Source organism: Muscardinus avellanarius (genome assembly GCF_963383645.1).
Source record: "Muscardinus avellanarius genome assembly, chromosome: 6".
In the NCBI taxonomy this organism is placed as follows: domain Eukaryota; kingdom Metazoa; phylum Chordata; class Mammalia; order Rodentia; family Gliridae; genus Muscardinus; species Muscardinus avellanarius.
Window position 1 is genome coordinate 68880802 of NC_137791.1, and position 16226 is coordinate 68897027.

Genomic DNA, 16226 nt, shown 5'->3' on the forward strand with positions numbered 1-16226 from the left:
TTTCTGGGTTACCAATTAGAGAAATGGTAGCTGTCCCTTTAACGGTATACGGTATTAGCAGAACCAGCAAAGACTTTAATCAACAATACACTTTTCTGAGCTTGTATCTGCTGCTTTCATTTAACTATCTGTGTATGTACGGGAACATTAAACACATTTATGGAAATCCCATATGCAGCAGTTTCTCCAGGCACTGGGTTGCGTGCCCATATTTACTTATATATATTTTACTGTCTTTCTGATTTGTGTGTGTGTGTGTGTGTGTGTGTGTGTGTGTGTGTGTGTGCGTGCGTGTGTGTGTGTGGTATTGGGATGGAACCTAGGGGCATTCTACCTCTGAGCTACACCTCCAGCTCTATTTTTTATCCTTTATTTTGAAATAGGGTCTCAGTGAGTTGCAAAAGGCCTCACTAAGTAGTTGAGGCTGTCTGTGAACCCTCCTGTCTGAGCCTCCCAAATGCAGGGATTACAAGTGTGCACCACCATGCCTGGCTCTGAATTTTTAATTATTATTTTCTTTTTGATATTTGGTGTCTATGAACTAGGAGGCTATTGTAGCTAAGCAAATTTTCTCATTGACTCGAAATGGAAAGAATTAGCTTTCTTAGGAAAAAAAACATGAAATTTCAGATACCTCTTTTTTTTTTTCAATTTAGCAATTTTCCTATTGATGTTAAGATACCCAAAATTTTATGAAGCTTGCTTTCTTCAAGAAAAGAAATCACCTAGAAGTCCAAGACAGGAGGATAAGGTTCAGGGCCAGTACATAAAGACTTAGTGAGACTATTTAAAAATAAATAAAATAGGGCTGGTCTAGCTCAGAAGTAGAATGTCTCTAGGCTCAATCCCCCATTCCTACAAAGAGGGGGGAGAGAAGCGGGAGGGGTAGAGAGGAAGAGAGAGAAAGAGAATAAAATGTTACATAAACTATAGGTATTTTAAAATATTTTGAATAAGAAGATTTAGTTTGGAAAAGAACAGTTAACTTTTTCTGTCACTGAACTTGGGTTAGAAAAAGAGTCCATTGACAGAAACCATTACCAAATTCCCCCAAAAGCAGGCTCTTAATGCCTTGAGCACCTGTGTACTACTTTTTTTTTTTTTTTTTTTTTTTTTTTTTTTTTTGCGGGTTTAGAGATGGAACCCAGGGGCATTTGACCTCCGAGCTACAGCCCCTGCCCTATTTTTTATTCTTTATTTTAAAACAGGGTCTCACTAAGTTGTGGAGGGCATGTACTACTTATTTTGAAACTCAGTTGAGGAGTAAGTTTTTATTCTGAAGTTAAAGAAAACTAGACTTAAAAAGATTTTTGTTAAGTAGACATAATTTAAAAGTACTTTCAAATTAAGGTGGTTTAGATCATTCAAATCACCTCTTCTACTTCTATATAAAATTGAAGCAATTGAATTTTTCTTTATTTTCAGAAACCTGTTTTAATTTCTTTTTTCTTAAAACTTCTGTTTAAAGAATATTTCACCTGTGCAAATTTAAGATCTATAGCACTAGTTAGAAAGATAAAATGTTGAATGTGAAAGGTAATACTGTTCATCTAATTATAAGAAGAGATATGCAAAAGTATCATGGTAAAGAAAGGGTAGTAAATATCATTTGAATGAAATAGGCTGATGTAAATAGAGTTTGTTTACTGTTTTAGCATGTTACATTTTTAAATTATAAATGACTCATATTATTTCCAAAGAGTACTAATACTATGTTTTTAATGATATCTTCCAATATTTTCTCTAAACATTTTTATAATATTTAGTTCCTGTTCTTGTCTCACTCCTTCCTTTCCACTCTTGTTTTGTCCTTCAGATCTTAGTGAAACTCTGTAGCTTTGTTTCTCCAGCAGAGGAGCTGGCTCAGAAAGATGATCTCCAGCTTTTATTCAGTGCAATAACCTCTTGGTGCCCTCCCTATAACCTGCCTTGGAGGAAGAGTGCTGGAGAAGTCCTTATGACCATATCCCGTCATGGGCTTAGTGTCAATGTAGTGAAGTATATTCATGGTAAGTATCTCTGTATATACTCAGGTTATGCTCTCAAATTTTCTACCTTCTTATTTGATGACAAATCTTTTTTTTTACTATCTCTCAATGATCCATAATTTGGCCTTTAAATTAAAAAGTAAATTTTCCATGTGGAAAACTACTTTAATTTGTAGGACATTTTAAATATGAGAAATTAGCTGGGCATGGTGGCAATATTGGGCATGGTAGCAATACCTGGGAGGTTGAGACAGGAGGATTGCAGTTTCATGACCAGCCTCAGCAATTTAGCAAGACACTCAGCAACCTAGAGAGACTTTGTTTCAAAATAAAAAAATAGGGCTGGGGGTGTAGCTCAGATGTAGAATGCCCTTGACTTCAATCTCATGTAACACATGTATGCACACGTGTGTGCGTGCACACACACACAGACAGACAAATAAAATGAAGAAATTCTCTTATTCTGAATGGTGGATATTCTCAAGAGTTAAAATTATTTAATTGTTGTGTAAGTGTAAGTTCTATGTCATATTGTTTTGTTTTTTGTAGTGCTGGGAATAGAATCCAGGGCTTTGCACTTTCCTACTGAGCTATATATTTAACCCACTCTCTTCTTCTATAGAAAAAGAGCAAATATTTTTGAAATGCTGCAGTTACCAGTCTTCCTGAAGATATTTCATAAATAGCTTTATTATAATCTCTGTGACACAAAATGGATGAAATTAAGTAGATTCTTTATCAGTAGTAAGGGAGAATGTATCTATTCAGTTCATACATAATGTTCAACTGCCCTTTAAAATGTCTGTTTAGGAGGTAATTGCTTTCCCATCTCAAATAGTTCACTTAATCAATATACATAATACTGTGTTCTATCTTTTTTAAAACACAACTATTTTTCACTTATAATTATTAAATGATCCTGTGAAACCTAGTACTTAATATATAAACTAGGTCCTAAATATTTCTTTCCTTTTACTTCTGTGTGAATCTTAGTTTTGGTTATGTGACAATGGGTCCTAGAAGTCAGTGGTATGGTGTAACTATATTTAAACCTAATAATTTAAGAATTTTTATTTCCTGAAACATTTAGGTACCTCATTAATCTATATTCACTCTGAGTTAGATTATAAATAATTATAGATTTTGTCCTTTTTAAACTTAGAAGTTAGCTCTTCATTTTCTTCTTTCAGTTACTCAGTCAATATAAAAGATTTAAATAAAATTGGCAGTGGCCAGTCATTTTGTTTAATGATAAAACATCAAAATATGGTGTTAGAATTATAATGTCAACTCTTTTTCAACACATTTCTGTATTTCCCTTTTTTATTACCTTAAAGGCAGGACTTTCCCTATGAGTTTGATTCCTATATTTACATTTAGAATGTGTAACATTTATCTTATAGTTTTTGGGTTTTTTTCTTTTTTCAACTGGTGCATTGTAGTTGGAGAGTACAAGATGGTGGAGGCATACATACACACATCACTTGTTTAGCCCTTCCTAAATTCCCACCCCATATTCTCCCCCTTTTCTCCTTCTCATGTTTGGCTTAGTGATTGACATTGATATGTTTGTGAATGAACATCATGTACATTAGGGAATTTCACTCTCCACCCCCACTTTCAGATAGGTCACCTTATTTGCTCATCTATGGTCTCTACTTCATCTGGAGTTCCTCCTTTGACCCATTTTCTCCCTAGCTTCTGCATATTAGTGAGAGCATCTGATTTTTTACTTTTGTGACTGACTAATCTCACTTAGCATAATGTTCTCCAGTACCATCCATTTCTCTGCAGATGAGGTAATTTTGTTATTCTTTATGGTTGAGTAAAATTCCACTGTGTACATATCCCATAGTTTTATAGTCCATTCATATGTTGATGGACATCTTGGCTGGTTCCACAGTTTGGGAATTATGAATTGTGCAGCTATGAATATAGATACACATGCATTAGTTTGGTACTTTGGTTTCCATCACCAGAGTGGTATCACTGTATCATATTGTAGGTTTGTCCCCATTTTTCTGAGGATCCTCCACACTGTTTTTCAAAGTGGTTGCAGTAATTTGCAATCCCACCATCAATGTATTAGAGTTCCCACTTCTCCACATCCTCGCCAGCATTTGTTGTTGTGTTTTGCCATTCTAATTGGAGTTAGGTGAAATCTCAAGTTAGTTTTGATTTGCAACTCTTTGATCACTAAAGGTGTTAAACATTTTTTATACATTAAGTGGCCATTTGAATTTTTTCTTTTGTAAAGTATCTATTTAGTTCACTTGTCCATTTTTAGATTGGATTGTTTTTTCTTAGTGGTGAGTTTTTTGAGTTCTCTGTAATTTATTCATTTATTATTTATTTATTATTTGTTTATTTATGATGGTATGGGGGTGGAACCCAGAGGCTTTCTACCTCTGGGGTATACTCCCAGACCTATTTTTATATTTTATTTGGAAACAGGGTCTCACTAAGTTGCTGACGCTGGCTTCGAACCTGTGTGATCCTCCAGTCTCAGCCTTCCAAGCGCATGGATTACAAATGTGTGTCACCATGCCCAGTTGAGTTCTCTGTATTTTAAAGACATTAAAATTTAATATTTTATTCAATACCAGTTAAGAAGAAAGTTTTCTTAAGCAGTGTATATAAATAATACATATTCATTTAATTCTTTATTCTTACAGAAAAAGAATGTTTATCTACGTGTGTTCAGAATATGCAGCAATCAGATGACCTATCTCCCCTAGAAATTGTTGAAATGTTTGCTGGGCTTTCTTGTTTCCTCAAAGATTCCAGTGATGTTTCTCAAACACTTTTGGATGATTTTCGGATATGGCAAGGATATAATTTTCTTTGTGATCTCTTACTTAGGTAAAACTTCACAACTTATGGATGTGTTTTAAGTGTTTGTTTTTTTTTTAATCAAAGGAAATAATGTGATTTGTGGTTATAGGAAAAGAAATCAAGGGAAACATTTATGTACTCTACACTTCAGTGTCTTCTTGGCTCTGCTCCCTTTTTATTGTTGTCTTTCAGTGGGGTAGAAAAGTAAATTTAGGGTGCAGGTGTCAAGTGCAGACTACAAATAATAGAATCAGAGATTAGATACAAATAATAATACTGTTCTTTAGTAACTGGAAGAAAAGAGCTTAGATAAACTAATATCTTCTTAAAGTATTAATTTTTGCTACATTATTTCGGGTTATCCTTATAGTATTTCTAGTATATTAATGAATGTAGATAATGGCAAAAAACAACTGCGTATATTGAATGAGACCTTACAAATATGAATATAAAACAAATTATTAATTTCAAAGCATTTTATTTACTCCCTTTTTACTTTCCAGATGTTGTATGTATTTACTTAGAAAGCGGCTGGTTTCAAATTTTATTAGGAAGAATATACTCATTCAAAACTAGCTAGTCCTAGACCACTAGTTATTTTTAAATCACTGGATTTATTGTAAGACAGTACTGATTTATAAACATATTTCTAATACAAGTTACACTACTCACTGATGATTAACATTGGGCAACCCTCAAGAATATAACTGTGCATGTATATCCTTATTTATAAAATGGCCTTAAGAAGGTTGATGAAATAGCCACTTCATATTACTAGTGGAGTGTCATTTGGTACAATCGGTTGGAAATGCAGATCGACAAAATATTATCAAGAACCTCAAAAATGTTGACATATGTTGAGTTTGGTGGTGCATACCCAGCTACTTGGGAGGCTGGAGGATCACAACTGTAAGAGCAGCTCAGGCAACATAGCATAGTGAGAACTCATCTTTAAAACATACATACATATATTTAATATAGAGAGATATAAACAAATTTATTTTTATTAGTCCTCTTGTATTCTGCTAGTTTTCTCATTTAGTTCCTGCAAAATACATGGCTGGCCTGCATGGCATTAGATGCTTTTTTGTGGAGGGCTTTATATATGATATGAAAGTAAGTATTAGAAAAACTACACTTTTCAAATTAAAAATGACAAGTGTAGGAAAACACAGAAGACTGTTAAAAGTGGTTTTCTCAATTGTAAGGCTAATCATTCTCTTTTTTTTTTTTTTTGCTATCCTTATTCATTCTTTAAGTTTTTTTTTTTTGATGAGAAAAACTTACAACTTTTAAAGGGGGAAAACACAGTAAATTAGATTCTAAAAAAAACAGTAAGATTCTTTTAAACAGTTTGTATTTTCAGTAAAGTCATAATCAAAAAATGATTTTCTGGTGACCCCAGAGTTCTTACAAAAGGAATTACAGTCATTTTAAAAAATTGCTAGACTCCCAGAACTTTAATGATTGTATCTGAATAAATTAATGATGTGAACAGCCTCAGCTACTTAGTGAGGCCCTTTGCAACTCAGTGAGACCCAGTTTCAAAATAAAGAATAAAAATAGGTCCAGGGGTGTAGCTCAGTTAGAATGCCCCTAGGTTCCATTCCCAGTACTGCAAAGAAAAAAAAAAAAAAAAAGAAAGAAAGAAAAAAGAAATACAGGTTAAAATTTTAGAATTCTTCCCAAGAGGTTTATTTTTAAGCAGTGTTAACAGAGAAAATACTTAATAAAGAATAACTAATACAGGTCTGGTTATTATTAGGTTAACTTTGTAACTTTAGAGCTTTAGCAAACCTGAAGAATTATTTAATTTGATTTATTATACTCTTGCTACCAAAGATAAGTGTTTTACCTGACATAACACTATTAGTGGAAACACCATCACTTTGACTATATCAAGCCTTCTGATTATTGGTCTGTCTTCTCATAAAATCTGTAGATTTTTAAAAATATGTGTTTTGCATAGGATAAATATAAGAAGCTTATTATCAGAGTACTTTAGAGATTTATTTACTAAATGAATAATTAAAAAGTACTGTGTTAAATTTGAAAATAATACAGAGAAAACCCCCCCCCCATCATGTTTTTTTTAGATTGGAACAAGCAAAGGAGGCAGAATCCAAAGATGCTTTGAAAGATCTGGTTAATCTTATAACTTCCCTAACAACATATGGTGTCAATGAACTAAAACCAGCTGGTATTACCACAGGGGCACCCTTTTTATTGCCTGGATTTGCAGTACCTCAGCCTGCAGGCAAAGGTAAGTCTATTTTCTCCCCATTCTGTGCTATTCAAAGAAGGAGAGAAAAAACAAGTGGAATACTTTTCATTAAAGTTGTCCTGAAGAACTATCTTTTTTTTTTTTTTGTGGTACTGGGGTTCCTGGAAGCCCTTCTACCTCCGGACTACACTCCCAGACCTATTTTTGCATTTTTATTTGGAAACAGGGTCTCCTAAGCCAGCGCGCGGGGCTAGCTTCGAACCTGCGCGATCCTCCTGTCTCTGCCTCCCAAGCGCGGGGATTACAAGCGTGCGCCACCACGCCCGGCCTGAAAAACTATCTTTAGTCAACAGATCAAATACTTGAAAATAATATTATAAAAATAAAAATCAAACAATGAGATATGTATTATGGCATTTCATTTTAATATTCAAGCAGTTTCATAAACTAAACATACTTCTTTTTAATATTGACACTCCATATACTTCACTCTACTTGGAAGGAACTTAACTCTCATTCTATAATCTCTGTCTCTACATGGAGAACATGAGGTGTAAATGCTTATATTTTATCGAAAACTAAATTTAAGTCATTGATGTCAGAAAACATTTATTCTCTATGTTTTCCAATTTTTGGATACTTATATAGTGATCTTTTAATCAGAAAAAAACTTTTTCCATATTTAAGACTATTTAACTACATAAAAACGTATTCAAGTTTTATTGCTTAATTTTTTGCCTGCATAACAACCCAAAAATATCTGAATTTGAAGACTGCCAATATTTTCTTTTTTATGATTTATTACTTATTAAATATTCAATAGCATCATTATATTTTCCTATAAAACTTAATGAGCCCAAAATGCTAACATATCTGGTTGCATATTTAAATTTCACAGGACAGATCTACTCATTTTATCTTGTAGAAATGAAGAGTTATAACCTTTTTATTTTATTTTATTTTATTTTTATTTTTTTGGTGATACTGGGAATGGAACCCAGGGGCCTTCTACCTCCGGGCTACACTCCCAGACCTATTTTATATTTTATTTGGAAACAGGGTCTCTTAAACCAGTTGAGGCTGGCTTCGAACCTGGGAGAACCTTCTGTCTCAGCCTCCCAAGTGCTGGGATTATAGGCGTGTGCCACCACACCCGACTATAACCTTTTTAATTAATGAGAATAGATGGAGCCATCACACTATCTATGATATATTGTATCTAGTGAATCTGTGGTAATTTAAATGAGTCTAAAGCAAGTTTATAACTGAGTGGTTATATTTATTTTAACCATTTTTCATTTAATATTAGGAAAAAATAATAGTCTCTTTAAAAAAAAACTTATAATTTATAGATTCTAACTTCAGTATTCTCCTGTTAACTTTTCTGGGAATTAATTTAAAATAGCTCAACAACATGCTTCCTGTTACATACCTTATTATTTCATTTGTTTAATCGGTACAGTCTTGATAGTGACATAATAGCTAATTGCAATATTATACTTTATAATAACAAAATTATTGCCACAAAATTAACCTTTTTATAATGTCTTTGATTTGTAAGAATCTATTAACATATGTTTATGTTGCTAGAGAAGATATGGCCCTCAGAGTGACCGAACTTTCCCAGATTTCAAAGTCATCTTCAAAAAACTTGGGATAATATTTTATAAAATTAATAGATCAAGTGAAATTCCTTTGAGTTTCCTGTATAGCTCAAAATAATCTACCTCTTGTGGTTAATATTAGGGAAGCATAGGTGCCAAAAGAGATAACTATATTTCAAAAAATTTAGAAAATGGAATATGTCATCTTTTCTTGTCTCTTCTTGTCAGCAGTATTGAGGTGTAATTTGATTACAAAAAAATCTTTTCACACAATGTTGAATTTGATTTGTTTTTATAAATGTATATGATTGTGTAATTACACCATTATAATATGGAGTGTTCACATCCTTCAAAAAGTTACCATTACCCTTGCTGTTAGTCCTCTCCAACCTACTTTTTTCCCTGGCAGCCACTGATATGCTTTGGTTTTGTCCATTCTAGAATTTCATAAATTGAAATCATACAGTATACAGTTTTTATTGAGATTTATTTCATTTAGTGTAATGTTTCTGAGATTCATCTATCTTATTCCATATATTCCAGAGTTTGATTCTTTTTGATGCTGAGTAGTTTTTTTCATTGCTTAGATATCCCATAGTTCATGTAACTATTGATCAACCGATAGAAATTTATTTGGTTATCATGAATGAAATTACTGTCATTCATATAACAATTTGTGTTGATATATATTTTTATTTCTTTTGGGTTAAGACTGAACACTGGAATTTCTGGGTCATATGGTAAATATGTTTACCTTTATAGGAAATGGTCAAACTCTTTTCCTAAGGGGCTGTACCATTTTGCATTCATACCAGCAATGTGTGAAAGTTCCAGGTGCTTAAAATTCTTTACTTGGTATAATATGTATTATCTTAGGACTCTCATGTGTATTTTATAGTATCTAATTGTGTTTTAATTTTCATTCTTGTAAATAATGAAGTTAAACTTCTTTTCATGTGCTTAGTTGCAGTTGTGTCTTTGTTTCAGATCTCTATATCTTGTTTGGTAAGGTTGTTTTACTAGACTTATAAGAGTCCTTTGGATATTCTGGATGATTCCTTTATCATTTAGTATATAATTTGTAGGTATGTTTTCTTGCAGTTTTTTCTTTTAAAATCATCTTTTGCCCGGGCCCCTGGCCCCGACCCTGGGCAGGTGGGCAGCGCTGGCGGGGCGGTCCTAGGTGACCCCCCTCTCCACCCCGAAGGACCCAGTGGCCCGGGCCCCTGGCCCCGTCCCTGGGTGGGTGGGCAGGCGCTGGCGGGGCACCCCTAGGTGACCCCCCTCTCCACCCGGAAGGACCCCGTGGCCCAGACCCCTAACCCTGTCCCTGGGCGGGTGGGCAGCGCTGGTGGGGCGCCCCTAGGCGACCCCCCTCTCCACCTGGAAAGACCCTGTGGTCCTGGCCCCTGGCCCCATCCCTGGGTGGGTGGGCAGGCGCTGGCGGGGTGCCCCTAGGCGACCCCCCTCTCCACCCGGAAGGACCCCGTGGTCCGGGCCCCTGGCCCCATCCCTGGGCAGGAGGGCAGGCGCTGGCGGGGCACCCCTAGGCGAACCCCTCTCCACCCGGAAGGACCCTGTAAAAAAGGAAAAGAAAAAGAAAAAAGGAAAATATCGGAGAGGGGTCAAGGAGGAGGCGGATGCCAGGATACTAGAGATGCAGACAAAACTTATCCAACTGAACTGGAATTATTGGAAAAATTCCCCGCTAAGGAGGACTGCTTCTTCTCTACATTGTTAAGAATCTTGGACATCACCTGTAAGGAGAGAGACTTTAGCGGAGACCAAGGAGAAAGGCGGTACTGAAAGCGGTCTCCGTGTTGGCGGTGGAGACTTGTATTCAGGAGAAGCAGAAATCGGAGCCTACGAACCTTTTTTTATTTATTTTTTTTTTGGAGAAATTACACCAAAGGTTGAATGCTACCGTCGCGCATGCTTAGGAAGACTGGACAACATTCAGAATGGAAAAAGAGCTTGGGAAAGATTTGAAATGGTGGAGGCAGTGGCAATGGCAGTGGCCAGTACGCAGGGGAGGCAGAGATCTGATGCATTACACCTGGAACCTTTGAAGTAATGACCCCAGAGGCAGAATGCTACCACCACCACACACCCTCGAGAACGTGGAACAAATAGTTGGGCAAAGAGGGTGCTTAGATTAGAGCCTGCCGAGGGGTGAGGCCGGCGACGGACGCAGCAAAGCTGGGTTCGGAGCCTGCCATGAGGCAAGGCCGGTGCTGGGGCCTCCAAGGCCGGGATCAGAGCCTGCCAGGGGTTAGGCCAGAACTGGGGCCAGCAAGGCCGGGATTGAAGCCTGCTGCGAAGCAAGGCCGGTGCTGGGGCCTCTGAGGCCGGGATCAGAGCCTGCTGAGGGGTTCGGCCGGTGCCGAGGCCACTAGCCGGTATTGGAGCCTTCCGTGAGGCAAGGCCGCTATTGATGCCTCTGAGGCTGGGATCGGAGCCTGCCGTGAGGCAAGGCCGGTGCTGGGGCCTCCGAGGCCAGGATCGGAGCCTGCCAAGGGGTTAGGCCAGTGCTGGGGCCAGCGAGGCCGGGATCGGAGCCTGCCGTGAGGCAAGGCCGGTGCTGGGGCCTCCAAGGCCAGATCGGAGCCTGCCAAGGGGTTAGGCCAGTGCTGGGGCCAGCGAGGCCGGGATCGGAGCCTGCCGTGAGGCAAGGCCGGTGCTGGGGCCTCCAAGGCCAGATCAGAACCTGCTGAGAGTTTAGGCTGGTGCCGGGGCCACTGGCCGGCATCGGAGCCTTCCATGAGGCAAGGCCGCTATTGAGGCCTCTGAGGCTGGGATCGGAGCCTGCCAAGGGGTTAGGCCGGTGCTGGGGCCAGCGAGGCCGGGATCAGAGCCTGCTGTGAGGCAGGGCTGGTGCCAGGGTCTCAGAGGCTGGGATCGGAGCCTGCCGAGGGGTTAGGCCAGTGCCGGGGCCAGCAGCCGGCATCGGAGCCTTCCATGAATCAAGGCCGCTACTGCAGCCTCTGAGGCCTGGATCGGAGCCTGCCGAGGGGTTAGGCTGATGCCGGGGCCATCGGCTAACAATGGAGCCTGCTGTGAGGGAGGCCGGTGCAGGGGCCTCCGAGGCCGGGATTGGAGCCAGCTGAGGGGTTAGGCCAGTGTTGGGGCCAGCGAGGCCAGAACCGGAGCCTCCCATGAGGCAAGGCTGCTGCTTGAGCCAGCGATGTCTGGATCAGTCCACCACATCAGTCCACCGGGTAGCCAGGCCACAACTGGGGCCATCAAGAGTGGGATTGGTATTTGCAACACGGCATGCACAGAGAAATATTGCAGAAAATTAAAACCAGATGCTTTCCCTAATCAGCAATAACTAGGAGGAAAGCAGCAACAGGAAGTGGTTGAGCTATAGAAAGGGCCCTATAGTGAAGAAATTAAGGTGACCAATCAGAGGGTATGGAATAGGGGAGGATGGAGCCTCTTTAAAAAGCAAGAGGTACATAAACAAATGTATCAAAGTCAATCACCAAACAAGCATAGGATCGAGGGAGGGGGAGGGAATTGAATGGGGACTGGATGAGGGCTAATTGGATGATGTGTGCTTGTATATCCTCTCAAGTCTTATATTACAATGTGATGTATGATTACAATGCACCAATAAAATGCACCAATAAAAATAGAATACAAATTACAATTACAATGCACCAATACAAATTACAATGCACCAATACAATGCATCAATACAAATTACAAATACAAATACAATTACAATGCACCAATAAAAATAAGTTTAAAAAAATCATCTTTTGAAGAACATAATTTTCATTTGATGAGTTTCAGTATTTAAAAGTATTTTTTTTTGTTTTTTTTTGTTTTTGTTTTTTTTTTTTGGTGGTACTGGGGTTCCTGGAAGCCCTTCTACCTCCGGGCTACACTCCCAGACCTATTTTTACATTTTTATTTGGAAATAGGGTCTCCTAAGCCAGCGCACGCGGCTGGCTTCGAACCTGTGTGATCCTCCTGTCTCTGCCTCCCAAGCGCAGGGATTACAAGCGTGCGCCACCATGCCTGGCTTTAAAAGTATTTTGTGTTTTTTCTCCTATCGAAGCATTTACTTAATTTTACTAAGACCTTCTCCAATATTTTGTTCTATTAACACTCTTTTACTCCAATATTTCATATATTTTTGTACTAGGGATTGAACACCCAAGGGCATTCTACTTCTGAGATATAACTCAGCCCCAGTTTTAAATATTTTTTTTATGTTTTGAAACAAGGTCTTACTAAGTTGCTTATGCTGGCTTTGAACCTTCAATCCTCCTGTCTCAGCTTTTCAAGTACTGAAATTTTAGGTGTGCACCATCATACCTGCCTATGATACATTTTAAATTACTTGTTGCATAGAATAGGAAGTAAATGAAGTTATTTTTTTATTTTTATATAGATATCTGAATATTCCAGGATCTTTTGTTTAAAAGACCATACATCTGGGACTCTTTCAGAATTCTATTTAATTGATCTATGTGTCTGCTTAAGCCCATTCTATATTGTTTTGATTACCATAGCTTTATAGTAAGCCTTAAATTCAGGTCATTTAAGTTACCTAATTTTATTCTTTCTTTCAAAGTCATTTTGGCTATTCTAGATTCTTTGAACTTACATGTAAATTTGTTATGTCAATTAATGGGAAGAAAGGCTGTGGAGATGTTGATTTGGGAGTTTATTGAGTCTTAGATCATGTTGGGGGACTTGACATCTTAACTATATTGAATCTTCCAATTCATGAATGTGATATTGCTTCCCATTTATTTTGATTTTATGTTCTATCAGCAATGTTTTCATTGTGTAGAACTTTTTAGTTCCTTTGTTAAATTATCTTTAAATAGTTTATTCTTGTTATTTTTATGAAGAAAATTACCTTTTTATTTCATTTTGGATTCTTTGTTACTAGCTTATAGAAAGGCAAGTGATTTTTAAAGCATTATTTTTTTTTCCTTTACTTTGTTAACCTTGCTGATTAGTTTTAATGTGAGTGTGTGTGTGTGTGTGTGTGTGTGTGTGTGTGTGTGTGTGTGTGTTTCTGGTAGATGCCTTATTAATCTCTTTTGGACTAAGGATTGTGGACTATTATTTAGGAAAGCTGATTGTAACAATATCATTTTTTGCCTTGATAAGTTGAGGAGTGACAGTACTTTACGAAGTGTAATTGTTTTGCTTTAGACTCCTTATATGTTGGGGCTTTATATATTTAAAACGTTTAATACCATCATATTATCTCATGTCAGTTATTTGTTCACAGAGCTTTTGGAAAATACATTCCTTGATTTCACTGGTTTCCCTTTGATCATCTATGAAAAGAAGATTCTTGTTACCAAGGAATTTTTTTTAACCAGTTCATTCACATAATCACACTAGAAAGAAAACATCAGTGTGTGCACCTTATGTTGCTGGATTCAGAGTTGAACTACATTATTTTTTGTGCTGTTTTTAGATCAATTGAAACACTATGGAAGTATAAACTTTTGAAGTAAAAGTAAATGTATGAAATAACTCATTTGTTTATGTGTGCTTATATCTTAATAATGACTTTTATTTCTATATAAAATAGCAAAAGCCTTTATAAAACTTTTTATTCACCAGCAGAGAAATTTTTCCAAAAAATAAAATTAATAAAATTATTTTCTTTAAACAGGAAATAATTTATTTCATTACATACCAACTTCATGGTGGTTTTTGGTATTAAATTTTCCTAAACTTTTATGAGATTGAGCTTTATAACTTATAATTATCCTTAGTTTCCAAATTTGTTCCCCAAAGTGTTTTTTGTAGAAATTATATCTCTTTAGAAATTGTATCTCTTCATTTTATTTTATTTATTATTATTATTAGCATTATTTTTGCGGTACTGGGGATTGAACCCAGAGGCAGTCTACCTTTGAGCTACACCCACAGCCCTAAATTTTATTTTTAATTTGAAACAGGTCTCACTAAGCTGTGCTTTCACTCTTGCTCTTCTCTGCCTGTTATTTTTTTGGGGGGCCTGAGGGATGGAACCCAGGGACATTTGACCCCCGAGCTACACCCCCTGCCCTATTTTTTATTCTTTATTTTGAAACTGGGCCTCACTGAGTTGCAGAGGGCCTCAATAAGTAGCGGAGGCTGTCTGCGAACCGCGATCCTCAGGTCTCAGTCTCCCAAAGGCTAAGATTACAAGTGTGCGCCACCACGCCCGGCTGGCTGATATTTTTTTACTGTCAAATCATTTCATTTGAAAGGTAGCTGTTCTTACAGTCAAGGTCAGCTTCACAGATAATAAAATACAATTCCATTACATATTTTCAAAGTCAGATGCCTGGATCTTTATAATATACTTTTATTCTTTCTAAGCCATGCAATTTTTTAATATGTATCACTCTTGAATTGAAATATTCATAATGATGCACTAAAGATGTAACCGGTGTTGGTTTTAATTTTAATTAAATCATCCAGTGAAGAAAATCAGATTTTTTGTGAAAATAGAGTATGTTCTTAGTAAACAATTGATAAGTGCTAAAATTTATGATGTGTTTTAGCAAATTAGCTTGCCACGATTAAAATATCACATAGCACCTACTTTGTTGTTCTTGTTTTCTATTTTAGGTCACAGTGTGAGAAACATCCAGGCCTTCGCTGTTCTTCAGAATGCATTTTTAAAAGCAAAAACCAACTTCCTTGCCCAGATCATCCTTGATGCCATCACAAATATTTACATGGCCGACAGTGCCAATTATTTCATCCTAGAGTCACAGCACACACTGTCACAGTTCGCAGAGAAGATTGCTAAACTCCCCGAAGTACAAAACAAATACTTTGAGATGCTGGAATTTGTTGTTTTTAGCTTAAATTATATTCCTTGTAAAGAACTTATTAGTGTTAGTATCCTCTTAAAATCTAGTTCTTCTTACCACTGTAGCATTATTGCAATGAAAACACTTCTAAAGTTTACAAGACATGACTACATATTTAAAGATGTGTTCAGGGAGGTGGGCCTTTTGGAGGTCATGGTAAACCTTTTGCATAAATATGCTGCCCTCTTGAAGGATCCAACTCAGGCACTAAATGAACAAGGTAAAGCATTTTCCATCATTTTATTATTATTTATCATAGGGGATTAGGAAGATTGTTCCTGTTTCTTTCATTTGATTATTGACTTGGATTACTTCCTGATGTGTTATAGTGGTATTCTAGTAAATATTTCCCAAAGTTAACTTGCTCAATTCATTTTCTGTTAGAAAATTGGGGAATGGAAACGTAGAATGTAGAAAAGAGGTTAGAAGTAAGGTAAAACTGGAAAATCTATAGTCCACCTAAATAGTATCTAATAGTTTCTGCCTCTAAAAGATAATTTTAAAAGCTTCTCAAAGTAATTAGAATTATTAATTAGGACTGTTAAATTAATTAATGTAGTTAAACATGTTATAGATACTTAAAAATGTTTTTATTGATTATAGAGAAAAATGTATCTAGTTATATATACACGTGGAATATCAGATACCTGATTTATTTTAAAAATCTGATAAAACTATAGTAGTATCTTGAAAATAGTAAGTATTAAATGTCAGTTCATATAGTGTGAAT

General features: G+C 36.8%; 1 protein-coding gene across 2 annotated transcripts in view; it reads left to right on the forward strand.

Annotated features, from left to right (window-relative positions):
* The window catches only part of WDFY3 (WD repeat and FYVE domain containing 3), a gene marked incomplete at both ends in the record, with an annotated part of 188199 nt that overhangs the window by 31376 nt on the left and 140597 nt on the right, over window positions 1-16226 (forward strand). For both annotated transcript variants that reach the window (XM_080697358.1, XM_080697357.1), the window contains 4 exons: window positions 1817-2009; window positions 4664-4850; window positions 6920-7086; window positions 15249-15716. In XM_080697358.1, the coding sequence (XP_080553484.1) occupies window positions 1817-2009; window positions 4664-4850; window positions 6920-7086; window positions 15249-15716 (1015 nt within the window). The remainder of the gene's footprint in view (window positions 1-1816; window positions 2010-4663; window positions 4851-6919; window positions 7087-15248; window positions 15717-16226) is intronic.